This window comes from Heloderma suspectum, chromosome 2 (genome assembly GCF_057233095.1).
Source record: "Heloderma suspectum isolate Gila_16-S chromosome 2, 16-S_ref, whole genome shotgun sequence".
NCBI lineage: Eukaryota > Metazoa > Chordata > Lepidosauria > Squamata > Helodermatidae > Heloderma > Heloderma suspectum.
Genome location: NC_139459.1, coordinates 2,277,421 through 2,304,469, shown reverse-complemented (window position 1 = coordinate 2,304,469; position 27,049 = coordinate 2,277,421). Strand labels below are relative to the sequence as shown.

Here is a 27,049-nt window from a genome sequence, read left to right as displayed (position 1 = left end):
CCAGCACGGGTCCGGATGGGGAAACCGGCCACTCCTCCACCCCCACCCTTTCACCATAGTATGCACACATCCATGCAGGCCTTTGCTTCGTTCATCACAGAGGCAACTTTCCATTCTTTGGAATCAGACGTTTTATTTACAGCCATCAGTTTGGGAGCCTGCGTGCGCATGCGCGCACACCCCCTTCACCTTCTCCACTGAAAACTAGTTTGTTTTCCCACCCACCCACCACAAAAGGAAGTTAATAGGATAACAGCATAAAAGGACTAACTTGGAACAATTTGTTATGGCTCACCCAAGTTCTTGGGTTCATTTAGGGAGAAGCAGTAAATAAGCTGTACAGCTATTCCACATGAAGTCACTTCTTTTCCATGTTGTCTTTCCATGCCCCTCCTGTATAATACACATTGAAAGGTAGGACAGGATTTGCCAGCTTGGCAAATCAGGGTACATAGGCACATATGGTGAAGAAACTTGCCCAAGGCAATAACGGTTCTGGTAGAGAGACCACCAAAGTCATAGTCAATACACTGTATCTGCCTTGTCTCTTCAAGGGAGAAGCAGGCCATTGGAAGGCACTGGTGGGTTTACGATTGCCCTCAGCCTCCCGTCACCCTTCCATAGAAAGTATGAGAACTCAAGTTTGGACTGCCTGCTAGGAATCCACAGTAAAGTGACAATATGCCAGGTGAGCAACAATAAGCCCACCCACAACCCAAAACTAGTAATGTTCCTAGTATGATATCTTCATTGGAGCTACGGCAGTTCCAGTCACCCGCCTAGGTATGATTAGCTTATAACAGAGGGAAGGATTAAAAGACTGGGTATTTTTGAACGTATCCTTAACACTAGATTGTCAGAGTATTTTATGGGAAAGGAAGAACTAGCATGGCACTAGGCCAAGCAAATGCACTGCATGCAGACGGTTCCAGGACCTCCATGGGATAGTTGTGTATATGATGAAATATGTACCAGAAAACTAAGGGAATGCAAGAAGAAACATATTCCCTGTTTTGGCTCTGACTGGCAGTCAAATGTTTCAATGCATTGCTGTATTTTCTCTCATTAGAAATGCTAAAAAGAGCACTTCTGATTTTGTACCCTGAATTTTCTAATGAATACTTCTCTGTATAAGCAACAATCCCTTGCAAGATTGTGTGTCGGTATCCACTAACTGATTTCTCTAACTTACAGGCTATGGTTCTCTACAGCAGATGAAGTGGGTCTAGCTCTTTAAACAGAATAATTTCAGTTAAGTCTTTGAAAGGTACCAGATTCTTTCTCTCTTTCATTCAAAGAAAGACTTACCCTGTGTAATTCCAGATCAAACAACTGTGGGTTCATTCATCTGGGTATCTCCAAGGACAAGGTGATGGGAGCAGCAAGATGCTCATCATGTTTTATGACATGCAGAAGTATTCCTGCATGGTCAGGCAATTTAGGGTTCTAACTGTTGAGAGAATTCACCAGGACTTGGTAGACTGGTTTCAGGCTATTCAGGGAAGATTGAAAGTGATTGCTTAAGAGATGGGAATATTTGTTGGGGTGGTAAGGAAGCAGCTATGTGCAATTCAAAGCTATGTCGAAACATCCTCTGCAAAACTGCAAGTGGTCTTGGGGCAGAACCATTGGGATTGTACAGCAATGGGGTCAGAAAAATGTCCCAGGCTTGGCTTCTCAGGGCCTGGATCCCAGGGAAGTTACAATTAGCAAGGATGATAAGGCACCAACCTCTTTGCAGAGAGAGGCAGAAGCAGCCCATGCACCTGGGCTGGCAAGGTTGAAAGAAGCAGCAGTAGTGCCTGGCTAGCATCGCAGATGGGGCAGGAAATGTCAGAACACACACATGCATAGTTAGAAGGCTGGAGAAGTCCAGTTCCTCCAGTCCAATCTGTTTGTGTACAGAAGCCCCAACATAAATAGAAAATGCCTAGGAAATCAGAGGGAAGCCACCACGAGCTTTTTCGACTTCCAGGGAAGAAGTTAAAGCATTGTACAGAACACAGCAGCGTCTGTGTACATCCAGCTCATGAAAGGTCATTCACTGTGCATTTTGTAAATTGGCTTCCAAAATGAATACCTCTCCTGAGATACCACAACAGGAAGTATAGCAGCATTATGCTCACTTCTGTGGCTCACATACCCAGTAACAACTGAGAAAACAAGCAGAAAGGTCAGATGAAGATATTCACCCCAGAAATGTCTTCCATTTGCTGAGGTACTGCCAGACAAGGCATGTATCCTTTACTCAGTGGGACCAAAGCATGCAGCATTCAGTGGTACAATGACTTAGCTGCATCCATGCTTCCATCAGTTCAATATCCACAGTTATGAGTCCCTCCCACCGCTGAAGCCAGCTCTATGTCACGTATTCCAAAGAAACAGAATCCAGCAGGCCAAGGACTCCCTTGAGCTCCGATGTCTTGCACAGCTGACCACTTGTCTGCTGAAACCCCAATGGAAACCTCAGCAAAAGCACCCCCACCACAGCTCAAAGGGAGAAGCCACTTCTATTTCAGCAAAAGCCAGGCTTTGCAGTCTGCCCCAGGCCACACGGGGAGACACAGTGGCACGGCAGGAATCCCAACTGTTGCTGCCACCAAATCACATCTATTAGGGAACACTGGATTACAGGGGGGGGGAAAGAAGTGGATTACAAAGCATGCCAAGTCAGAGCTGGGAAAGAAGCGACTTCATTTGGTGACTCATTTGTCAACCGCCTTGAAGGAAGGAAAGCTGTAGCCAGGAATAAACACGGTCTCTTGGTTTCTCCTTCCGTGATGCAGATTCAGCCAATCATAGTGAGAAACACCTCTTCCCATGTCCTTCCAAAGGAATAGGGCTGGGGGTCTTCACTCTACCACTTCTTGGCCCCAAAGAGGCACAGAGCAAAGACCCTGTCAGGGGAGAGAGACGCTTGGGCTCCCTGCAGAGATGCTGGGTTGGAGGGACTCCTGGGTACCACTGCAGGCCTGAAGGCCAGCAGAGGGGCTGTGGCTCAGTGCTAGAGCACGTGCTTTGTGTGCAGACAACACGGCATCCCCCATCAGGAGGTGGAGGTAGCAGGTGATGGGAGAGACCTGCGCCGGAGTCCTGAAGAGCTGCTGCCAGGCAGAGCAAACCATACTGGGCTGGAGGGACTCCTGGCATACAGCAGTGCCTTCTGTCCTCAGCTGAATGTGAGGCCGGAACAGAGAGCTGCCAGGACCCTCTGCACGCCTGAGGGGATGAGCATCCCAGCTCTGCTTCCTCAAACCCACATGAGCGGCCAGCAGAGCTGGAGCAGCATATCTAAGCTCCTGTGCCAGATTACAGTGGATGGAAATCTGAAATTCCAAGTTTTTACTTCAGGAAGCCAAATCCAGAAATTGGGAACACCAATAAACTTCAACTCAGTGATGGAATCCAATTCAGATTTCAGCACCAAAAGTTGAGGTTCTGCTACCAGTGAACTTCAAAAAGGTTGAAACTGAGATTTCAAAACCTGAATTATATCTATGTTTAAGTCCAAGGACCCCTGAAGGAGCCCTGGCCAGTGTGGGCAAAGGTGCCTGACACTCAGTTCCACAGTGTGGCGTTTCCTGTTGGAACCTCAGTTCCAAAAACTCATTTCTGCACCATCAGAGCTTTGAGTGACAAGTATGGGTCTGTCAAGCTCTTCCAAAGTGGCCCTCCACTATAGGCAGCAGTAGCAGCTCCTAGTCTCCAAACAGCAGATCAAGTAAGACCTTTCTCTGGTTGACTGAAAAATCCTTAAGGCGCCAGCTCAGAGAGGGCTTTACTGATCCGGGGTATGATTTCTCCTCTCACAATCCCAGCTCTGGGCATGGCTTTCCCTTCTGGCCAACACACACACACACACACACACACACACACACACACAGCCAATCTCCTCTACATGGAGTTGCTCAAACCTCCAGACTCGCAAAGGAGAAAGGAAGGGCAGCAACAAAGGTATCTACAAGATGTAGCTGCAGCCCAGGAATCCAACTCCCAGCAACAAAAAAACCCTCCCTTGTGTTCTTTTTGGGCAAAGAGTTCACGTCAGTATTTCTTTCCTCACCCAGGCAAGACTCCTGCCTGCAAAGAGACCCAAAGGACCATTTCACAGTGATTCCCTGGCTACTCACAAGCTACAAGTGAGGTCATAGTGTCACTCTGGAGGCTGTGAACAGAAGACATGGCAAACCCTGCTTGGTTGGGGGCACATCCTTTCCTGCCCTGCCACAGCCCCTTTCACTGACAACGGGAGCTCCATGCCCAGCAAGAAGCCCCAGAAGGGAGAAAGTACAATTTAGCCCAGCCACGGAGTGCCTGTTGCTGGCAGCGCCACGATCCCTTGAAGCCTCCGGCAGCCCTTGCGGTGCTCCTGGCCAGACTGCCTCTCGCTCTTGTGCTACCTGGACTGAGCAAGGATGACCTGCTTGAGCCACACACTGACGGCACAGTCCACGCGCATCACCAGGCCGATGCCCAGCAGGAGGAAGACGCTGCTCACCACAAAGCCCAGAGCTTCAAAGAGGAACCTGGAATCAGAAGAAGAGCACCGCGTGAGGGCACCACAACCTCGGCAGCACATGCTTTGCAAGAACAAGGCCACAGGCCTGGCCCTACGTTCAAAGGATCTCAGGCAGCAAGGCTCCTGTAAGCCTCCGTGTGCCACCCTGGCAAGGACAGCACTGGGGCAAAGGGGGCATTGGCCTGACTCGTGTGTAAGGCAACACCTTTCTAAGCGGCAAGTGCTCTGGATGTGGTATCACGCTACCAAAGCAAAGCATATGCAAGCTTTCAGCTAGATAAAATGCGAAAATGCATGAACAATGCCTGCTAAAATCTCCGAAGTCAGAGGCAGCGTTAAGCGGGGCTTCCAGTGGGAAGAGGCTAACACCTCCACACTCTGCAGGGCTCCCCCACCCCACCCACCAGCTAGAAAAAGCAATCCGACATGGACAAAGCATCAAACACAAGCAAAGTACAGAATCTGTCAGCCACCATCTTGATGTCCGCACCAAGAGTGGCGCCAGCAGCAATCACTCACCCTGTCCGCATCCCACCCAGCCTTAGGACTCCTGCCCCGGCTCAAACCCACCCCCTTCCCTCCCCTGTCATCATGCGGAGAGGGCTGAGCTTTCCACAGTGGGATGCTGGTCTGACTTACTTAGGGGCAAACACCTTCCATACCATAAGATGTCTCCTGAGGATAACGGCCGCCAAGACACAAGCCAGAAGCTGTTGGGAGAAGAGGAGATGGCTGTGGGTAAACAGCAACAGGCAGGTCTGGCAAAGAGGGCAGAATTAACAGGACGAAGGGACTTTCCTTTCTCTTTACCAGATAATCCCAGAATACCAGTTTCCCTTGTACATGATCTGGATGCTATGGTACTTTACATGTGTGTTGTGCTGCACTGCTTCTGAGGTTTTAAGCAGCCCATATGTGCCCTACCATGCTGCTTTCAAAGCTACAGTATTCACTCACGTACCCCATAAGGAGACCTCTCCCTTAGAAAACAGCTGGTCCTTCCCTGTTCTGCACTGCTGCAAGAGACCAGGCTGCCCTCAGTTTGTCTAAAGCAAGCAACCCTGAGAGGGGAGAAATAGAAGAGGACCTTCCTTGCGCCAACCAAAGTGTGCTTGGAGACCACACAAGCCTGAGTGAGTTGAGATGAACAAAGGGTCACCTGGGATAGACACAAGGGAAACAAACCCACCTGGGCTTTGGATGAGGGAGCTCACACTTAGTCCTTCAGAGCACAATGAGAAAGGCAGTGTGCGCCAGGGCCCAATCCATACACAGAGGGTTTCCTGGACCGAGAAGCGGCACCCTCTGCCCAGAAAGCCCCGTCTGAGGAGCCCAGAGGCGCGCAGGCTGACTGCGTGGGAAGGCCTGCCCTCACGCTGTTCTCCAGAGAGGCAAAGGCTGAGCCAGGCCCCGAAGCCACTTGCAGAACTACCTGCCTCGGTGGCGGAACTGCACACAGAACTGGGGCCCTGTCTGCTTTGGTGCTGTATCTGTGATGTGTCGGGTGCTTTCTCAACAAAGGCCTGCCCAGGATTTTGCTTCCATGCACATACCTGAACCCCTAGAACAAACAGGTACTTGAGTCCCAGCTGCAGCAGCGCCGCCGAAAACTTCTCTGGAGCTTCCCGGAGCCTCATCTCCATCATCTGCTCCTCCCTGTCACGAACCTCCACCTTCAGCCTCCTGTTCTTGGAGCCGGGCGTTTCACAGACAAACGGCCACAGGAGAAGCAACGGGCAGCCGGCTACCCCAGGAGAAAGAGAAGAGAGGGCCAGTGGGAGAGAATACTGGGGACCATGAACACACACACGGATATATAGAGATGAGAAGATGAGTGAGAGCAAGGTAGAAGATGCTTAGGGAGGATGAATCTCCCCAAAGAGGCCCTTTATGGGGGCAGCCAGGTGCACAGAGCTGGCTCCCTCAGGACACTGCCAGAGAGGGCGGAAGTGCTCCCCGTCAGTTGCCACTGCCTAGTAAGCGAGGGGTGAGGCAAAATTCAAGCTGCTTTACCAGGCGCTGGGCCATTCTAGACTTCTCTTCTTCCTAAGTGGAGCCCCATGAACAGGTGATGCCACAGCAAGGCCTCCCTCGCCTGCCGCCTCTGCCAAGCAGCTGGCAGACACTCCAGGAGCCGCAGCCACACAACGCTGTGGGACTGTGGAATGATGGGTGGCCCTTAAGAGGGATGTGGCCCTCCAACAAGCAGCCTTCCCTGGGGTCCTTGCTCACTCCAGCAGTCCCAGCTTGCCACCCAAGTCCAGCCCTTCATGCTATGCAGGCACCACTTCCCCAGGGAGACAACAGACCGTTAACTCCAGCTGCTCATGCTGGGGCCAAGACAAGCATTGCCTGTGCAGGCGTGACACGCGCCCGTCCATATAAGCCTTACAGTATAGATGGACATGACCGCGATGTCACCAGTCAGCCAGGCACACGGTCACCCCAGGACTTTTCCTGGAGACAGTCAACTAACCTGCGAAGAGGATGTGAGAAGCAAAGGTGTTGGCCCCAACCAAGAGGGCTGGCAGCAGGTTGCTTTCGTGCCCCTGCTGGAATCCTACGAAGGCCGCATTCCAGTGGATGGTTGGGAAGACAGGCTGATGGCCAGTGGCGTAGAAGAACTGCGCGGCAGCAAGGGCCCAGGCGACCAGGGCATACCAGGGCACCACAAAAGGATCTGAATGCGAGACGGGGCAGCTGGAAAAGGCTCTGAAGGCAGCCCTGGAACGATGGAGCACGCGCACCCCGCTCTCTCCCAGGCAGTCTGGTCCCGAGATGGAACCCAAATGGCAGCACTTCCAGAAGAGCTCGCACAAAGGCACCTGCATCCTCTCCAGAGGCAGCCGCCTACCACAATGCCCCTCCACATCCGGGCCACTCAGAAGGGGTCTTCGCTAGCATCTCCCACAGCCCTGAGCCTCCTGCTTCCTGCCCCCCTCAGCCAGAGCAGCACCCCTGAGGCCTGCAGCCCCAGGGGCTCCTCCAGCACTCCAGAGCCCAGCAAGGAGCGATGGCTGCTTCACACCTTTCAGGGCATCAGCTGTGTGCCAGGTGTTGTACACAATACAGCAGGCAGGTGACCCCACCCAGGGTGCTCGAACAAGTCAAGGCTCCCTGCTGCAGCCAGGGAAGGCAGAGGCTTTGCCGGGCCATTGTGGCCCCCTAGCAGCACTTGTGGAAGGCAGCAAGGGGACAAGAGGCCTGACAGGCACAGCTATTGATCCCCTGACTACAAGACTGTGGCTTGTTGAAAAGGTTTTCTCCTTCAGCCAGCCAGCCTGACCCACCCATCCTTCTGCCCTCTGAATCCACGTGCTTTGCACCTTCTGTGATCCTTGTCTTGCTTGCCTCTTCCCTGGCCGCAATTCAGAGGAGCCTTTGGGGAAACTGCAGCCCTGGGGACTGAGGGCACCCTTCTGCTTCAAGTGCTGGGTGATTTGGCCTCCAGAATCCCAGGCTCGCAGCCTGGCCTGGAGCAGCTTACAAAGGCAGGAGGCCACCAGGGAAGAAGGCTCAGCTGCCTCCCCAACTACCCTTTGACTCACCAGCCTGTGAGGAGGAGAGTGCCACAGCCCAGGCGTGCATCCAGAGCAGCGCAAAGGCCTCCAGGAAGAGCAGCAGGAAGGCCAGGCTGAGCCGCTCGCTGTGCAGAGTCATGAGCAGGAAGCCCAGCAGGGCCAGAGAGATGAGCAGGGCAGCCGAGTAGACGCTGCCCAGCCCGTAGGCTGCCACAGTGGCCCCACCGCCCGCCTTGGCCTCATCCAGCCGGCTCTTCAGGGACTCCTGCATCCGGCGGTAGAGCTGGGGGATGACGTGAAGGAGCTCCGCCTCCGAGCTGGGGGACACGATGGGGGCTCCTGTTGCCAGCGGCACCCGGCTGTCCCTCACGAAGACCATCATGGGATTCCAGAGGACCAGGAGGAGCCCCACCGCCACCAGGCCAAAGATTCCCCGTGGGAAGACCAGCAGAGCCAGCTGCACCCACTCCCGGAGTTTGGCCAGCTCTTCCTCTGCCCCAGAGGTGACAGCCCAGTAGCCCCCGACACAGGCTGCCAGCAGGGGGAGCCCCCAACGGACAAAGAGCACGGGGCCGCTGGGGCTGTTCAGGTTGCCGTAGTGGCGCAGCCAGCGGCGCACGCCCCACGCCAGGCCTGCCAAGGCACCCAGGCACAAGAGGTAGCAGACGTTCTTGGCCCGGGGGTCCTGCAGGCTGGAGAGTGGGGCCAGGAGGGGGAGGAGCAGCAGCAGGGTGTCTCTTCGCGGCACTGCCGGAAAAGCCCAGAGAGCCGCACACAAGCCAGGATGGTGCCGAGGAGGCCGAGCATCTGCCAGGAAGATGGGGAGCCCTCCAGCCTGCCCCTCCAGTGGAGGCTCAGCACCAGCAGCAGCACCAGGGAGAGGAGCAGGAACGGTGCGACCTGGGCCTCCGCCATCACAAAGCTGTCTGAGAGCATAGCACTGCAGCGGGCCAGCAGAATGCCCAACGGGAAGGCTGGACCCGGCCCTGCCCGCAGGCTCTGCCTCAGGCTGGTACCAGCAAATGGGGGACGGGCGCTGGCAGTAGGGCATCTCCAGGGCCGCCTTGTCCAGCAATGCCAGAAGAACCCCAGCTGGGATGCTGCTGCTGCCCAGGAAGACAACAGGACAAGGTCTGCACCAGCCCCACTGCAGAGATGAGCCAGCCCCAGCAGGGCAGCCCCTGCCAAGCCCCAGAGCACAGGGTAGAAGAGGAGGTGGCGGTAGGAGAAGTCCAAGCCAGAGGCCCCCTCGGAGGCCACGTAGCACAGCAGGCAGGAAGAAGCCAAGAGGGCACAGCCAGCCACCATGCGGGCTGGGTGGAAGCGGGCCCAGGACTCGGCACAGACGGCCCGCGCCTCCTGCAGATAGCGCTGGAAGCAGCTTCGGAGGTGCTCCAGGTGAGACAGCACAGGAGAACCAGCCTGGGCCAAGAGTCGCTCGTGTTCTTCCACTGTGGTAGAAAACAGGTCCTGGAGATGCTGCAGCTTCTCTGTCGGGATGTCCTGGGCAGCCAGTGAGTAGGAGTGCAGGAAGCGGTCTACCTGTCAAGTCAAGGGTCACGGTCACTGAACACTCTGGAAGAGCCCAGGACCCTCTTTCAGGGGGGAGGGCAGAAGCTAACAAAGCAGTGAGGGCCACCCTACGCTCTGGGCAGGACAGCACGCCAGTGGGGATTCAAGGGAAGGAGGAGCCTGGCCAGAGAAGAACAGCCGGGGAAGAAGCTTTGCTAAGGAAGACGCTCTCCCGGGCTGAACAGATTCCACAGCAGTCGTGCAAAGATGATGACCAGAGAATTGTTCAGAAGACAGGGTGCTGGGCCCCTTGCTTCTGAAGGCCCATGGAGATGGGAGCAGCTCTCACCTGCCGAGCATTGACGCTGTAGGCTGCAAGCTGGGCGAGGACAGAGGAGGCTGCATCACCCTCAGCTGCAAAGAGGTCGGCCATCACTTCCCCAATGTTGCTGTAAGGCACTGGCACGCCCAACAGGAGGGCCAACGTGGGAACCAGGTTCACCTGTGGGACTGTCTCTGGCTCCTGGAGGAGGCAAGGGGAGCAAGGTGAAGGGGGGACCAAAGCAGCCCTTCAGGACCAAGTGGGGCAGGCACAACAGGGCCATGTTGCGGGGAGGATGCAACCCCCCGGGGACCCCCAACATCCTACCTGGAGAAGGCAACTCACACCACATTCAGCCAACACCTTCAAGCTCCCAAACGTTTCATTCTCTTCCCCCAGCCAAGAAGCAGCTGTGGTGCTTCTCATGACCCCATTTCTCATCTTTAAAGGGTGGCAAGCCTGGGAAAGGCCACCATGACAGATGGGGGGGGGGAGAGGGAGAAGGAGACCTGCTTGCCACCAGTTTCTTATCTAAGAACAACTGATGGAAGACGGAGTGGTTATTTGCAGCTTCTGGACCAGGGTATTCACATCACCTCCAGAATCATCACAGGACCAGAAGTGCAAGGTTCATTTTTGCAGCGCAACTTACCCACCCCATACCTACACCTCCCTTCAGCTTACCTTTGGTGGGTCGTCCTGGAACAGCAGAGCTTTGCTATACACAAAGAGGGCTGCATTGACCTCCTCTTCGCTGTCTCCTCCGTGGTCCCCAGTGCCTGTCATGCCGTGGTCCCCTGCCACCAGGAGCAGTGTGTCATTTGCCAGGTGGTCAACCAGTGACCTGTCCATCAACAATACAGGACTTAAGCCGCCTCCCTGTACCAACTGTGCCATAGGGAGGCAGCAGTGATCCTATTTACATAGTGCTTAAAGGAGGGTGAGTTGGGGGCTTCCTGGCTCACACTCTGAGCCATGAAGTCTGCACAACACCAGCTCTGGAGGAGATGGTGCAAGTTGAAGGTTATTCTGTTTATTTATTGAAAATATTTATAGGCCGCCTTTTAGGGCAGGAGCCCTCCGACAAGCATACAACATTAAAATACATATAATAAAATTCATAATTCAAAACCGATGCAATAATTAAGTAGCAGGAGAGCAGGATAAAAAAACTACTGCGCATCCTGCTCTGGATCCCAGGGCCAACTCTTTCCCTGGTGCTGTGGCCCCAAGGGTCCTTGATAGGGAGTGGGGAGCAACGGTTTTTCAGCAGGGACATTTTCCCCCCTTTTATTTAAATCTGCACATGCACAGAATGGGGAGAGAAACCGCCCCCCTGCTAGAGACCGGCTGGGGGGGGGGGTCCAAGCCCACCCACACCAAGCACCCTTGGCAGGGAGTGGGCTACCAACTCCTCCCCCCGTTTTTTGAGGGGGCACCTTCCATGCCCCACCCCCACACAAGTGAATGGAGAAACTGTCCCATTCATTTGTAGAGGGCAGGAAATGGTTTGATGGGCTGTTGCACCATTAGGCGCTGCATTGGGGATCCCTGGGCTAGAGTATTGGGGGTTTGGCTATGAGGCTCCAAGGTTCAAATCCTTGCTTGGGTGGCCTTGGCCAAAGCGCTGTCCCTCAAAGGGTCCTTGAGAGTCTAAATCAGGACAGCACTCCATCACCAGCCTGCAAACGGCCCCCTCCAGCTCGGCTAACCTTTACAGGGCCCCTAGTGCAATGCAAGCATCCAAACATCTGGTCGATTGCAACGGTAACCCTCATGCTCCAGAACCGTTGAAGCCAGACGCAAATGAGGAGGGGGAACAAAGCAAGCAGGAAAACCACCACATTTGCTCCTCCCTGGGGCCAGAACAATCCCTATTTCTCCAGACTGTGTGATTGGAGAGATTAGGGAGCGGGCACAGCTCAGTGGCGGAGCCCCTGCTTTGCACACAAAAGGTCACAGGTTCACTCCCCGGCATCCCCAGGAGGGGCTGGAAAAACTCCTGCCTGAAGCCCTGCAGAGCCACTGCTGCCAGTCAGTGTCGACAATACTGGGCTAGATGGACCATGTGGGCTCTGACTCAGTAGAAGGCAGCTCCCAATTTCTTATCCCCGAATAGCTGCTCGGTGTCTGTCCATCCCCAGCTGACAAAGGGAGTGTGTGACTGCAACCCCATTCTATGCGGCAAGACCCATGGTGCAGGGGAGAGAAGTCCTCGGGAGCCGGTGGGGGGCATCACGTCAAGACAGCAGCTCACCTGAGCATTTCATCCATCTGGGAAAGCTTCTTGGCCATTTCGGGGTGGTCTGGCCCATGCTTATGGCCACAGTGATCCACACCCAAGAAGTGGGCAATCAGCAGGTCCCATTCACCACCATCCACTGTGCCATAAGAGAGAAAGAAAAAGAGAGAGCACATGAGACTGAAGACTGCCCTATCCCTGCAGAGGCAGCTGCCAGCCAGCCAGTTCTGAAAAGGTGGGGAACAATTTTCCTTCTCTGGTGCTCTTCGCTGAGGGAAGACCAGGGCCTGATCTGTCACCCTCCTTTTCAGTGCAGCAGCAGCAGCAGCCATATTCCACTACACCCAGAGCCAAGTCTCTGCCTAAAGGACGCAGCTGCTTGAGAACATAGGGAGAGGCAGGCAAAGAACTGCAGCCCTTTCAAGCTACCCAGAGGTCGCGGGGGGGAGGCAAAGGCCAGCTGAATGGGCAACTCCTCCTTGAATAAATTATTCACATGTTGGCAGCTTCATTATGGAAGGTCTGGAGAAGAAATCCCATTCCATTTGCAGAACACTGTTTAGTGCAAAACAAGCCAAATAATTTCAAGAACAGAATTCCAGAGAAGACCTCTCCCTATTTTTAAAACTCACAGCAATTCATGCTCAGGCCATCAACACTGGGAATAATGTCTTCCTGTTAAAACATACAACATGGTTCCTGCATTGAGCAGGGGGTTGGACTCGATGGCCTTGTAGGCCCCTTCCAACCCTACTATTCTATGATTCATACTCTACAGCATTTGACAGCCTTGTAAACTTCCATTACGAATTTTAAGAACATAAGAAGAGCCATGCTGGATCAGACCAAGGGTCCATCTAGCATTCTGTTCACCACCTGTTGACTGAGAACCCACAAGCAGGGCATGAGCGCAACAGCACCCTCCCACCCATGTTCCCCAGCAACTGGTGCACACAGGCTCACTGCTTCTGATACTGGAGGCAGCACACAGCCATCAGGACTAATAGCCATTGATAACCTTTTCCGCCAGGAATTTGTCCAACGCCCTTTTAAAGCCACCCAAATTGGTGGCCATCACTACAACCTGTAGTAGTGAATTCCATAGTTTAACCCTGTGCTGTGTGAAGACGTCCTTCCTTTTATCTGTCCTGAATCTTCCACCAATCAGCTTCATGGGATGACCCCACTGGGTTCTAGTATTTTGAGAAAGGGAGAAAAATGTCTCCCTATCCACATTCTCCACACCAGGCATGATTTTGTTCCCCTCTATCATATCCCCCCCTTACTTGACTTTTTTCCAAGCTAAACAATCCCAGCCATTGTAGCCTTCTCATAGGGGAGATGCTCCAGCCCCTTATCATTTTAGTTGCCCTTTTCTGCACTTTTTCCAGCTCTACAATATCTTTGTTTAGGTGCAGTGACCAGAACTGGACACAGTATTCCAAGTGTGGCCGCACCACAGATTTGTACAGGGGCAGTATGATATTGGCAGTTTTATTCTCAATCCCTTTTCTAATTATGCCTAACATGGAGTTTGCCTTTTTTACAGCAGCCACACCCTGGGTTGACATCTTCATTGAGCTGTCCACTACAACCCCAAGATCTCTTTCCTGGTTGGTCACTGCTAGCTCAGATTCCATCAGGCTATACTTGAAGTTGGGATTTTTTTGCCCCAACGTGCATCACTTTACACTTCCTTACAATGAACTGCATTTGCCATTTAGATGCCCATTCTCCCAGTTTGGAGAGATCCTTTTGGAGCTCTTCTCAATCCCTTTTTGTTTTAACCACCCTAAATAATTTGGTGTCATCTGCAAACTTGGCCACTTCGCTGCTCTCTCCTAATTCCAGATCATTTCTGAACAGGTTAAAAGCATTGGTCCTAATACAGATCCCTGTGGGACCCTACTATTTATTTCCCTCCATTGGGAGAATTTACCATGTATTCCTACTCTCTGCTTTCTGTTCTTTAACCAGGTTCTGTTCCATAAGAGGACCTGTCCTCTTATTCCTTGACTGCTAAGTTTGCTCAGGAGTCTTTGGTGAGGGACTTTGTCAAAAGCCTCTTGGAAGTCCAAGTAAACAATGCCTACTGGATCACCCCTGAGTACATGTTTATTGAGACTCTCGAAGAACTCTAAATGGTTAGTGAGACATAATTTACCTTTGCAGAAGCCTTGTTGATTCTTTTTCAGCAGGGCTTGTCCTTCTATATGCTTTCTAATTTTTATCTTTGATAATGCCTTCAACCAATTTACCCGGAACAGACGTTAAGCTAACCAGCCTGTAATTTCCTGGATCCCCCCGGATCACTTCTTGAAAATTGGTGTTACATTGGCCATCTTCCAGTCCTCTGGTATAGAGGCTGATCTTAGGGACATGTTGCATAATTTGGTTAGAAAATCAGCAATTTCATATTTGAGTTCTTTGAGAACTCTAGGATGGATACCAGCTGGGTGTGGTGATTTATTTGCTTCCAGTTTATCAATAAGATTGAGAACTTCATCTTTTGTTGTCATTATTTGCCTCAGTTCCTCAGACTCCCTTCCTGAAAACATCAGTTTAGGCACAGGGATCTGTCTTATATCTTCTTCAGTGAAGATGGATAAGAAAAATTCATTCAGCTTCTCTGCAATCTCCTTGTCCTCCTTCAGTACTCAAAGGAGTACTTAACTCCATTGTCAGCCAGTAGTCCAACTGCCTCCCTAGCTGGCTTTCTGCTTCTGATATATTTAAAGAATTCTTTATTGCTGGCCTTAACAGCAATATACTCTTCAAAATGCCTTTTTGCATCTCTCACTGTCTGCTTGCATCGCCGTTGTGCAAGCTTGTGCTCCCTTTTGTTTTCCTCACTTGGGCAAGACTTCTATTTCCTGAAGGAAGCCCTCTTTGTGCTAATAGCATCCCTGACACTGCTTGTTAACCATGCCAGAGACCTCTTGGACTTGGTGCTTCCTTTCCTAGCCTGTGGTATACATTTCAGCTGGGTTTCTATTATTGTGGTTTTGAGTACGCTTCAAGCATTCCGAAGGGATTTAATCCTCTTGACTCCCCCCTTTTAACTTGCCTGCTTCTGTAGGGACTACAGAAGCAGGCAAGCTCCCAGAGAGCGAGCGAACAGAGCGAGCGAACAGGGGGAGCAAACAGGAGTTGGCCAGGGGAGTTGCAGTGGTTGAAGAGACAAAGGAGACAAAGGAGACAGAGGCTAAGAGGTAAGTGGGTTGCAGGAAGCCCAGGGCGCTGCCCTTTATCCTTCTGACTGGCTGTGAGCTCACCAGGAGCTTCTGAGAGCTCCAACTGAATTGGAGGGGTGTGGCCTGAGTACTCCCAGCAGCTGACTGGGCGGGAAGCTTCAGTCTGTTTCCCGCCTCCCAGCTGAGCAGAGCAGAGCAGAGCAAGCTGCTCCAGCTGGTCCAGGGACTACAGAAGCAGGCAAGCTCCCAGAGAGCGAGCGAACAGAGCGAGCGAACAGGGGGAGCAAACAGGAGTTGGCCAGGGGAGTTGCAGTGGTTGAAGAGACAAAGGAGACAAAGGAGACAGAGGCTAAGAGGTAAGTGGGTTGCAGGAAGCCCAGGGCGCTGCCCTTTATCCTTCTGACTGGCTGTGAGCTCACCAGGAGCTTCTGAGAGCTCCAACTGAATTGGAGGGGTGTGGCCTGAGTACTCCCAGCAGCTGACTGGGCGGGAAGCTTCAGTCTGTTTCCCGCCTCCCAGCTGAGCAGAGCAGAGCAGAGCAAGCTGCTCCAGCTGGTCCAGGGACTACAGAAGCAGGCAAGCTCCCAGAGAGCGAGCGAACAGAGCGAGCGAACAGGGGGAGCAAACAGGAGTTGGCCAGGGGAGTTGCAGTGGTTGAAGAGACAAAGGAGACAAAGGAGACAGAGGCTAAGAGGTAAGTGGGTTGCAGGAAGCCCAGGGCGCTGCCCTTTATCCTTCTGACTGGCTGTGAGCTCACCAGGAGCTTCTGAGAGCTCCAACTGAATTGGAGGGGTGTGGCCTGAGTACTCCCAGCAGCTGACTGGGCGGGAAGCTTCAGTCTGTTTCCCGCCTCCCAGCTGAGCAGAGCAGAGCAGAGCAAGCTGCTCCAGCTGGTCCAGGGACTACAGAAGCAGGCAAGCTCCCAGAGAGCGAGCGAACAGAGCGAGCGAACAGGGGGAGCAAACAGGAGTTGGCCAGGGGAGTTGCAGTGGTTGAAGAGACAAAGGAGACAAAGGAGACAGAGGCTAAGAGGTAAGTGGGTTGCAGGAAGCCCAGGGCGCTGCCCTTTATCCTTCTGACTGGCTGTGAGCTCACCAGGAGCTTCTGAGAGCTCCAACTGAATTGGAGGGGTGTGGCCTGAGTACTCCCAGCAGCTGACTGGGCGGGAAGCTTCAGTCTGTTTCCCGCCTCCCAGCTGAGCAGAGCAGAGCAGAGCAAGCTGCTCCAGCTGGTCCAGGGACTACAGAAGCAGGCAAGCTCCCAGAGAGCGAGCGAACAGAGCGAGCGAACAGGGGGAGCAAACAGGAGTTGGCCAGGGGAGTTGCAGTGGTTGAAGAGACAAAGGAGACAAAGGAGACAGAGGCTAAGAGGTAAGTGGGTTGCAGGAAGCCCAGGGCGCTGCCCTTTATCCTTCTGACTGGCTGTGAGCTCACCAGGAGCTTCTGAGAGCTCCAACTGAATTGGAGGGGTGTGGCCTGAGTACTCCCAGCAGCTGACTGGGCGGGAAGCTTCAGTCTGTTTCCCGCCTCCCAGCTGAGCAGAGCAGAGCAGAGCAAGCTGCTCCAGCTGGTCCAGGGACTACAGAAGCAGGCAAGCTCCCAGAGAGCGAGCGAACAGAGCGAGCGAACAGGGGGAGCAAACAGGAGTTGACCAGGGGAGTTGCAGTGGTTGAAGAGACAAAGGAGACAAAGGAGACAGAGGCTAAGAGGTAAGTGGGTTGCAGGAAGCCCAGGGCGCTGCCCTTTATCCTTCTGACTGGCTGTGAGCTCACCAGGAGCTTCTGAGAGCTCCAACTGAATTGGAGGGGTGTGGCCTGAGTACTCCCAGCAGCTGACTGGGCGGGAAGCTTCAGTCTGTTTCCCGCCTCCCAGCTGAGCAGAGCAGAGCAGAGCAAGCTGCTCCAGCTGGTCCAGGGACTACAGAAGCAGGCAAGCTCCCAGAGAGCGAGCGAACAGAGCGAGCGAACAGGGGGAGCAAACAGGAGTTGGCCAGGGGAGTTGCAGTGGTTGAAGAGACAAAGGAGACAAAGGAGACAGAGGCTAAGAGGTAAGTGGGTTGCAGGAAGCCCAGGGCGCTGCCCTTTATCCTTCTGACTGGCTGTGAGCTCACCAGGAGCTTCTGAGAGCTCCAACTGAATTGGAGGGGTGTGGCCTGAGTACTCCCAGCAGCTGACTGGGCGGGAAGCTTCAGTCTGTTTCCCGCCTCCCAGCTGAGCAGAGCAGAGCAGAGCAAGCTGCTCCAGCTGGTCCAGGGACTACAGAAGCAGGCAAGCTCCCAGAGAGCGAGCGAACAGAGCGAGCGAACAGGGGGAGCAAACAGGAGTTGGCCAGGGGAGTTCGGCAGGGGAGGTCAAGGGGGAGACCCCTAACATTTTTTTTTTTTAACTAACTTTTTCCCATTTATTTGTCTTGTAACACACACTTCCACACCAGTGGGACTCTGCTTTTAACCTCTACTGAGTAGAGGAGCAGGCACAGGCTAGTCTAGAACAATCACAAAGCTAGACACAAAAAGGGAAAAGGGGCTATGGAAGGACAAGACTCTCCAGTGGTGGTGACCTGCAAGGTGTGTGCAATGTTTGTTTTCTTGCCTGAGAACAACATGGCCTACACCTGCAACAAGTGCAAGTTGATCACGCTGCTGGAGGAAAAAGTAAGTGGACTGGAGCGGCGACTGTCAACCCTCCGGGGAATAAGAGAACACGAAGAGTTCTTGGACAGAATGGGGGAACTACAGCAGCAAAGGGCAGACCAGAAGCTTGAAGAGCAACAGCAAGATGAGGCAGAAGTGGGAAATGCTGAGGAGAAGAAAAATGGAGTAGAGGATACTCCTTGGAAAACGGTGACAGTTAGGAGAAGAAGAACTAGACGCCACTCTGCACCAGTGGAAGCGGTGGAGCTGTGGAACCGATTCCAGGTACTTGCAGATGAGACTGGAGGACAGCCTGCAGAGGAAGAATCACAGGGGAACCTGCATGAGAGTGAGCAAGAGGCTAAAGGTCAGTCAAACAGAGGCGATGAAACCCAGGCCTACAAGAAGAAGAAGAGAAGAGTGGTAGTAGTGGGAGACTCCTTGCTGCGTGGGATCGAGACCCAAGTATGTCGCGAAGACCCGTGGACTCGCCAGGTATGTTGTCTCCCGGGAGGACAGATTAGAGACGTGACTGAAAGGTTGCCTGCACTCATAAAGCCCACTGACAGGTATCCCTTTCTTCTCATCCATGTGGGAACAAATGATACCGCCAAGCGGAGCTACGAAGAGATCACGTCAGACTTTGAAGCTTTGGGAAGGAAACTCAAGAACTTTGGGGCCCAGATAGTTTTCTCATCCATCCTTCCAGTAGTTAGAAGAGGGATAGAAAGGGAACGAAAAATACTCCGGGTGAATGACTGGCTACGAAGGTGGTGCCGACGAGAGAGATTTGGATTCTGGGAGCACGGGCTATACTTCCTGGAAGATGGGCTGTTGGCTAGGGATGGGTTGCACCTCACAAAGGCTGGGAAGAATGTGTTTGGACACAGCATGAAGAACTTCATCAGGAGGGCTTTAAACTGAATCCTACGGGGAAGGGAGATGTAATGTTGGGGGTAACAATGGACGTAGGCGCATGCACTGCAATGGAGAGAACAGCGCTGATAGCGCCCAATAATAGTCTTCAGACACATGTAGGAAGAAAGCCAGACTATGAAGCACATGGTCTTCGATGTCTATATACTAATGCCCAGAGTATGGGAAACAAACAGAATGAACTTGAACTCTTAATACAGGAGGGAAATTATGACTTGATAGGTATAACTGAGACTTGGTGGGATGACTCTCATGACTGGAATACAGCAGTTGAAGGATATAACTTGTTCAAAAAGAACAGGAGGAACAAAAAGGGAGGTGGGGTTGCACTGTATGTGAAAAATACATATCTCTGCACAGAAATACAGGAGGAGGAGCTTGGTAGCCCCATCGAGAGCATCTGGGTTGAAATAAATGGAGCAAAGAATAAAAGGAACCTGGTGGTCGGAGTCTACTACCGGCCACCCAATCAAGGAGAAGCCAAGGATGAAACTTTTGAAAAGCAAATAGCCAATGTTTTAAGGAAGCATGATGTAGTAGTAATGGGGGACTTCAATTTCCCCGATATTTGTTGGGAGACAAATTCTGCAAAACATGGCCCCTCCAGGAAATTCCTGACTTGTGTGGCGGATAACTTCCTCCTACAGAAAGTAGAGGAAGGAACTAGAGGATCGGCTATCCTTGACTTGATCCTAACCAACAGAGATGACTTAGTGGATAAAGTAGCAGTTACAGGAACTCTGGGGGAAAGCGACCATGTTGTACTTGAGTTCTTGGTTCTAAGGGAAGCAAAAGCCGAGTGTACTCAAACGCGTACCCTGGATTTTAGGAAAGCTGATTTTAATAAACTCAGAACAATGATCAGTAAGGTCCCATGGCAAACAATGCTAGCGAGAAAAGGAGTCCAAGATGGGTGGGAACTTTTAAAAAAGGAAATTCTCAAGGCACAATCACAAACAATTCCAACAAGAAGAAAAGGTGGAAGACAACAGAAGAAGCCAATGTGGCTTCACAAAAAGCTTAGGGATGACCTGAAAACAAAAAAGGACACATATAAGAAGTGGAAAGAAGGCCAAGTAACAAAGGAAGAGTACAGGCAGGTAGCACAGAATTGCAGGGATGGCGTCAGGAAGGCTAAAGCGGAGAACGAGGTGAGGTTAGCGAGGGATGCTAAAAACAACAAAAAGGCTTTCTTCAGCTACGTGCATAGTAAAAGGCAGAGGAAAGAAATGGTTGTTCAGCTATTAAATAAGGATGGCAAAATGATAACAGATGACAAAGAAAAGGCAGAGGTGCTCAATTCCTACTTTGGCTCAGTCTTCTCCCAAAAGAGGGTCTATGACCCCCCTGGCAAAGGCGAAGTACAGGCTGAAGGGGCAGGATTGCAGCTTGAGATCGACAGGCATATGGTCAAGGAACACCTCATTACTTTGAATGAGTTCAAATCTCCAGGGCCAGATGAACTGCATCCTAGAGTAATAAAGGAACTGGCAGAAGAACTCTCAGAACCGCTGTCTATTCTCTTTGAGAAATCATGGAGGACCGGGGAAGTGCCAGATGACTGGAGGAGGGCTAACGTTGTCCCTATCTTCAAAAAGGGTAAAAAGGAGGAACCTGGGAACTACAGACCAGTCAGTCTGACATCAATCCCTGGGAAAATTCTGGAGCAGATCATAAAGCAATCCATCTGGAAGCACCTTGACAACAATGCCGTGATTACTCGAAGCCAACATGGATTTGTCAAAAACAAGTCCTGCCAGACAAATCTGATCTCATTTTTTGATCAAGTCACCTCCCTTGTAGACCGTGGGAATGCTGTAGACATCATATACCTCGACTTCAGCAAAGCTTTCGACAAAGTGCCCCATGATATCCTGATGAGCAAACTTGCTCGAAGTGGGCTAGATGAAACAACGATCATGTGGATCCACAGTTGGCTACAGAATCGGACTCAAAGAGTGCTTATCAATGGGACCTTCTCAAGCTGGGGAGAGGTAACGAGCGGGGTACCGCAGGGCTCAGTCCTGGGCCCAGTGCTCTTCAACATTTTTATTAATGACTTGGAGGAGGAGGTGCAGGGAATGCTGATCAAATTTGTAGATGACACAAAATTGGGAGGGATAGCTAATACTTTGGAAGACAGAAACAAAATTCAAAGTGATCTGGATAGACTGGAGTGCTGGGCAGAAAACAACAGAATGGCATTTAATAGGGACAAATGCCAAGTTCTGCACCTAGGAAAAAGAAACCAAATGCACAGTTACAAGATGGGGGATACGTGGCTCAACCACACTACGAGCGAGAAGGATCTTGGAATTGTCGTCGATCACAAGCTGAATATGAGCCAACAATGTGATGTGGCTGCAAAAAAGGCAAATGCTATTTTGGGCTGCATTAATAGAAGCATCGCTTCCAAATCCCGGGAAGTACTAGTTCCCCTCTACTCAGCACTGGTTAGGCCTCATCTGGAGTACTGTGTCCAGTTCTGGGCACCACACTTTAAGAAGGATGCAGACAAGCTGGAGAGGGTTCAAAGGAGGGCAACAAAGATGATCAGGGGACTGGAAACAAAGCCCTATGAAGAGAGACTGAAAGAACTGGGCATGTTTAGCCTTGAGAAGAGAAGACTGAGGGGAGATATGATAGCACTCTTCAAGTACTTGAAAGGTTGTCACAGAGAAGAAGGCCAGGATCTCTTCTTGATCATCCCAGAGTGCAGGACACGGAATAATGGGCTCAAGTTACAGGAAGCCAGATTCCGGCTGAACATCAGGAAAAACTTCCTGAGTGTCAGAGCAATACGGCAATGGAACCAATTACCTGGGGAGGTGGTGGGCTCTCCCACACTGGAGGCCTTTAAGACGAGGCTGGACAGCCATTTGTCAGGGATGCTCTGACTTGGATTCCTGCATTGAGCAGGGGGTTGGACTCGATGGCCTTGTAGGCCCCTTCCAACCCTACTATTCTATGATTCTATGATTCTAACTTCCTTTTCATCAGTTCCCTCATTTTAGAGAAGTTTTCTCTTTTGAAGTCAAAGGTGACTGTGTTAGACTTCCCGGGCAATTTTCCACTTAGATATATATTAAATCTGATAGCAACGTGATCGCGGTTTCAAAGTGGTTCAACAACATTTACCTCTCGTACTAGGCCCTGGGCGACACCACTTGGGATTAAATCCAAGGTCACCTCCCCTCTGGTCAGTTCCCTCTGTTCTAGGGCACAATCATTTAGGGCATCTAGAAATTTAACCTCTTTCTTGTGGCTGGAACATGCATTTATCCAGTCAATGTGGGGGTAATTGATGTCGCCCATCATTACAACACTTCCTTGTTTGGAGGCCTTCCCGATTTGTTTTCCATCTCAAGGTCACTCTGAGCATTTTGGTCTGGGGGATGATAGCATGTTCCTAGGACTAAATTAGTTTTGGAGCCTGGTATCGTCACAGTGCTTCTGTGGAAGAGCCTACCCCTTTTAGGCATTCTAGTCCACTCGACACTATGCCCTCTTTGACGTGCAGGGCAACACCTCCCCCAGGACGCCCTTCCCTGTCCTTCCGATAGAGTTTCTATCCAGAGATGACCGTATCCCACTGGTTCTCTCCGCTCCACCAGGTTTCTGTAATGCCCACTCTATCCAGGTTTTCCTTTCCCTTAAAATCACTCCAACTCTCCCATTTTGGCACAGAGGCTTCTAGCATTTGCATAAAAACACCTATACACATTATCCCTCTCCAGATGCCTCTGGCGTGTACACCTTTTGCTATGGGACGTTGGCCTCTTTGATTGGCTATTGTGTTCTACCATGTACTCATGGCCTGTTTCCTCCCCTTCTACATTTGGGTGTGTTTCCCCTGGAAAACTTAGTTGTTTACTGCAAGAAGTTGGGGAAATTATTTACAGTTATTTATTTACAGTTACTTACTGGGAATACGGAGCAGGGAGGCAAGAGTTCACCACCGTGGCTTCCTTGGCCTGTTGCTAAACTCACACAGTTGCTTAACTCGCTTGTTAGCTGATGCTTCGTCACCGGGGCTCCTCACGCTCGGAGAGCTGGCTCCCTCGCAAGCATGCCTCCTTATATAGATAGGCCCGACTGCTGCTGCAGTGAATCTGATTGGAGGGCCTCATTTGAAAAGCAAGGGAGGCTGTATAAAAACTCCTGATCAGCACTGGCTTTCAGTGGCTGGGAATGTAGGTCAGTTAGCCCCCCAGGGAATGGTGATTCCTATTTAGGAAGGAGGTCTAATAACAATAGTGAATGGGAGACCTACTGAGGGGAGATCCTCTATTCAATGGGTTGTTGGAGGGGACAGCAGACAAAGGGTAGGTAGATGATTTGGGAAGGCTGTGGCTTGCAAGGTCTGGATCCTTTTTCTGAGTGCTTTTTAAAACTTAAATGATATGCTGAACCCTTAAACTTGCTTTATTTGGTGAACTGCTCTTTAAGGCCTAAAGTCTGAGCTTAAACTGAGCACAATCTGAAGCTAGACTGTCCTTTTTCCTGCTTTCAGCAGACTCCTATCCCCGCTCCCTAAGCTTGGGGTGAGTTTAAAATATGCAGCTGAGGTTCTTTTCAACCACTCAGTGGTCTTTGTTAATGCAAGGCTGCAAGGCCTGTAAGTTCTTGCTGGATTCCCCCGATATTTAGCTCTTTCTTGTGAGTTTGTAAGGGGTTAACCCTCTGGGATTTAGCTGTGCCCTTGTTTTGGCTTCGGCTGCTATTTTTGAATTTTAAATTTTGTAATTGCATTGTAAATGTACTATAATATTAACTAACAAAATAAAACATTGTGTTTTTGTTTTAAATAATATTTTAAAATCTCTGTAACTTGAACAAAGGGGACTTCAGCCACACACCACAGAAGCTGAAGCAAGCAATGCTGTCCTTCCAAGGTTACACACAGGGAAGTCATTCACCTTCTTGCTTCTTTGTAGGGCAGCCAGGGGGCAAGCCTCTTTCTTTCTCTTTCAAAGCAGCAAAGCAACCCTGCCTGCTAGGCCTGGGGATTCCTGCAGCAGCCTGGTGTGGAGAGAGAGATGAGACTCGAAGCCCACCACCCCAAGGAGGACAACAGCTCACCTGTCTGGTACAAATGCTGCAAGATCCCATCATCCACAGTGTGAAGATCCTTCACATTGAAGGAAGGGAAAAAGTACGAGCGGAAGAACGCTTGGGGGAATAGCCCATCCCAAGTGTCGTCTCCCATGAAGACCACTCTTTTTCCTGCAAAGGAGTGGGAAGAAATTGGAGAGGTACATTCAAAGAGGGTTTCAAAGCAGGGTGACCAGTGGATCACTACATTTGGGAACCCAACCCCATGCAGGAAGCCTGCCACTCCCAAATCCCAGGTTCCATTTATCCATTTCTTTCCCAGGGCACAAAGAAAGTTATACTCTCGCTGTCTCCTCAGAGCCACCTTGTGAGGTTAGTCGGAGCTTCACCGTCATCGGCAACAGCTCTTTGAACTAATATTGCTGCAAGAACTGCCTAATAAACACTTTGCAAGGATACTATAATGCTCTTTGCACACTTGAGAGGTTTTCATAAATAAGAACATTGGACGCCCCATTCTGCTTTCCTTGATGTGGAAGGACAACCCCTACCAACTGGCGAAACCCCACCCACCCCCAGGTGTACACTGGAGGAGTCCTCAGCTACATTCCGCCTTGGTAGCAAATGCAGCCCAAGGAGTCCATCCCTTGTTCACTCAGGTGATCTGAGCTCATCACTCAAGCAGCCCAGGCCCACACTGTATTTTCAGGGTCTCCACCTACAAAACTGGTTTCACTGGGCTTTGCCTCCAACCACCATCATCAAACCACTAAGGCAACAGTGCCTAGAACAGCCTTTCAAATAACCCCACAAAAGCATTACTTCACAGCCATTTTTTTTTACTAGCCCATTTTTCCACACCTACTAACCTGTTAACTTAAAATATAGCACCGTGTGAAACGTCCTGCTTCCCTGCTTGGAGACTGTTTTTTCGTTACCGCAAGCAATCACATAAGCAAGGGCTGACAAGCCTGGATGACAGGCAAGCGAGTCGGATCCCTGGCCCAGGATGATCAGCCCTCCTCCAGATCAAGCTCTGCCTCCGGACCACAGCGTGTGCCATCAATGGAGAACTGAGCCTCCTTGCTTTTCATGTTCTGCAAGGGAAAGCAACCCTCCCCTCCCAAGTAGAGCCAATCTGATTATGCAAGAGCTTTCTTCCCATACTCAAATTGAAGATGTCTGAGACCTTTACCTACCCTATCCTAGAAAAAAAAGTGCCAGAGGAAGGAAGTCTACACCTGAAAGCAACCACTTTGTCACTAGTGGCAGCAGAGTAAGGCCCAAGAGAAAAGGAAGATTCGGGGAAGAGATACCAAGATTATACCTAGGGAGTGGAGGACTGGACCGGACCGGGGTGGGGAGGAGACAAGGAAAAGAGAAGAAATACATTTGCTGGCCTTAGCGAGCAACAACGAAGGGGTCGGAATAAGAAAGACAAGATCCTTGGGGGTGGGGAATCTACTCCTCGCCGCCCCTGCACGGCTGGGCACCCACCATTCTGCGCCAGCTGCCAAATCAAGTTGTCCTCCTGGACGGCGTACGAGGCAAAGTTGCTGCCCGCGTCGATGAAGGTGGGCAGGGAGCCGGTGGTGATGCCCTTGATGCGCTGCATGGTGGTGGTGGGTGGGTCGGCCCGGAAGCGGTAGAGGCGGCCGTGGCGGGGCTGCCGGCTGGCCAGCTGGTGCAGGAGCTGCAGCTTGTTCTCGAAAGGCCGCGGCTCCCGCCTGGACGGGTCATACCGGGCAAACTCGAACTTCAGGGCGTCGATGACGACGAGCACGGCCTTGGGGAAGCGCCGCGGCAGCCAGCAGGAGCCGAGCGGCGCCCGGGCGCCCCGCGGCGAGGCGGCGGGCGCGTCCGGGCAGGAGCTGCGCTGGGCCAGCTCCACGCGCACGAGGAGGAAGCCGGTGGCGAAGAGCCCGAGGGCCGCGAAGAAGAGGAAGCAGGCCCAGGCGAGGAAGAGCAGCACCGGCGCCCGCTGCATCCTGCGGGAGAGAGCGCGCGGCTGGGCGGGGCGTCGCGCGGGCCTCCCGCCCCACGGGGCCACGGCGCGGCCGTGCGCCGCATCCCGGGGCGCCGGGCGGGGCCGTGGGCGCGGGCGCGCCGCCCGGCCTGGCCGCCCTCCCCGGGGCGAGCGGAGGCAGCGCCGAGGGCGGCAGCCGCGGGGGCGCCGCGCCCCCCCGCGCTGGGCTGGCGGGGACGCCGGCCGAGGGCCTACCTGGCGCCGGCGCGGACCCGGCCCTTCTCCTCCCTCCGGGGCAGGGCGGAAGCGGAAGCGGAAGCGGAGAGGCCGCGGGGGCGGGCCCGGCCCAGAGCGCCCCGCCCGCCAGGGGAGCCGCGCCGGGGCGCCCCGCCGGCGCCGGGGGCGGAGGCCGCCCGGCCGGCGCGCCGTTGCCCGGGCCGGAGCGGCGGCTGAGAGGCGGCCGGCGCGGCGCAGCGCGACAGGCTCCCCGGCAGCTCCCGGCGGCCGGCGCCGGCCAGCGAAGCCGCGCGGCCGCCCGCGGGGGCCGAGGCCGAGGCCCTTCCCCGCGGCGCCGCCCGGCGGGCCGAAGAGCGGGGCGCGGGAGCTGCAGCCGGCGCAGAAGGCGGGGCGCGGAGCCCAGGCCCCGCCGCGCGCATGCCGGGCGGCGCTGGCCGGAACTGCCGGGGCCCCGAGCAGCAGGGCCTGCCCGGCCGGGCCGCCCGTCGCGAGGGGGCCGCCCTCCCGGGGGCGCCGCGGCCCAGAGGCCCGTCCGTGGGGCGGGGCGGGGCGCGGCCCGGTGAAAGGGCGCCGCCCCAGGCCAGGGCAGCGCTCCCTCGGGGGCCGCCGCGGGCCGCCCCTGCTCGGCCGTTGGCGGGCGCGGGCGCAGCGTTTTAATCTAGCCGCCCGCCCACGTTGCAGTTCTAATGTGCTTCCCCAACTTGGCTCCCTCCGGGTGCGCTGCAATACAGCTACCATCGTCCCCTGCCCGTGGTAGCCCAACACATCTGGGGGGTGCCAAGTTGGGTTAGGCGGTTCCAGCATTTTGGCGTTTTGATGTTATTTTTACTGTCCTAAGTTGCTGTGCACTGCACCTTGATGGCTTCTGAGCAAGTAAGTGGTGTATACATGTTCATAATAAACAGAGGCTGCAA

The 27,049-nt window shown here is 53.0% G+C and overlaps 1 protein-coding gene and 1 long non-coding RNA gene across 2 annotated transcripts in view; one reads left to right on the top strand and one right to left on the bottom strand.

Moving 5' to 3' along the window:
- LOC146351847 (uncharacterized) overlaps positions 1 to 27,049 on the top strand; it is a 1,244,848-nt gene that overhangs the window by 444,654 nt on the left and 773,145 nt on the right. The gene's annotated exons all lie outside the window — the stretch shown is intronic.
- PIGO (phosphatidylinositol glycan anchor biosynthesis class O) lies at positions 120 to 26,218 on the bottom strand. Its single transcript, XM_084832725.1, is given in 11 exon segments — positions 120 to 4,526; positions 5,159 to 5,229; positions 6,073 to 6,263; positions 6,996 to 7,199; positions 8,068 to 8,754; positions 8,757 to 9,582; positions 9,902 to 10,075; positions 10,559 to 10,718; positions 12,132 to 12,255; positions 23,960 to 24,103; positions 25,430 to 26,218. Coding segments are annotated over 11 exon segments (3,201 nt in total). The 5' UTR covers positions 25,920 to 26,218; the 3' UTR covers positions 120 to 4,396.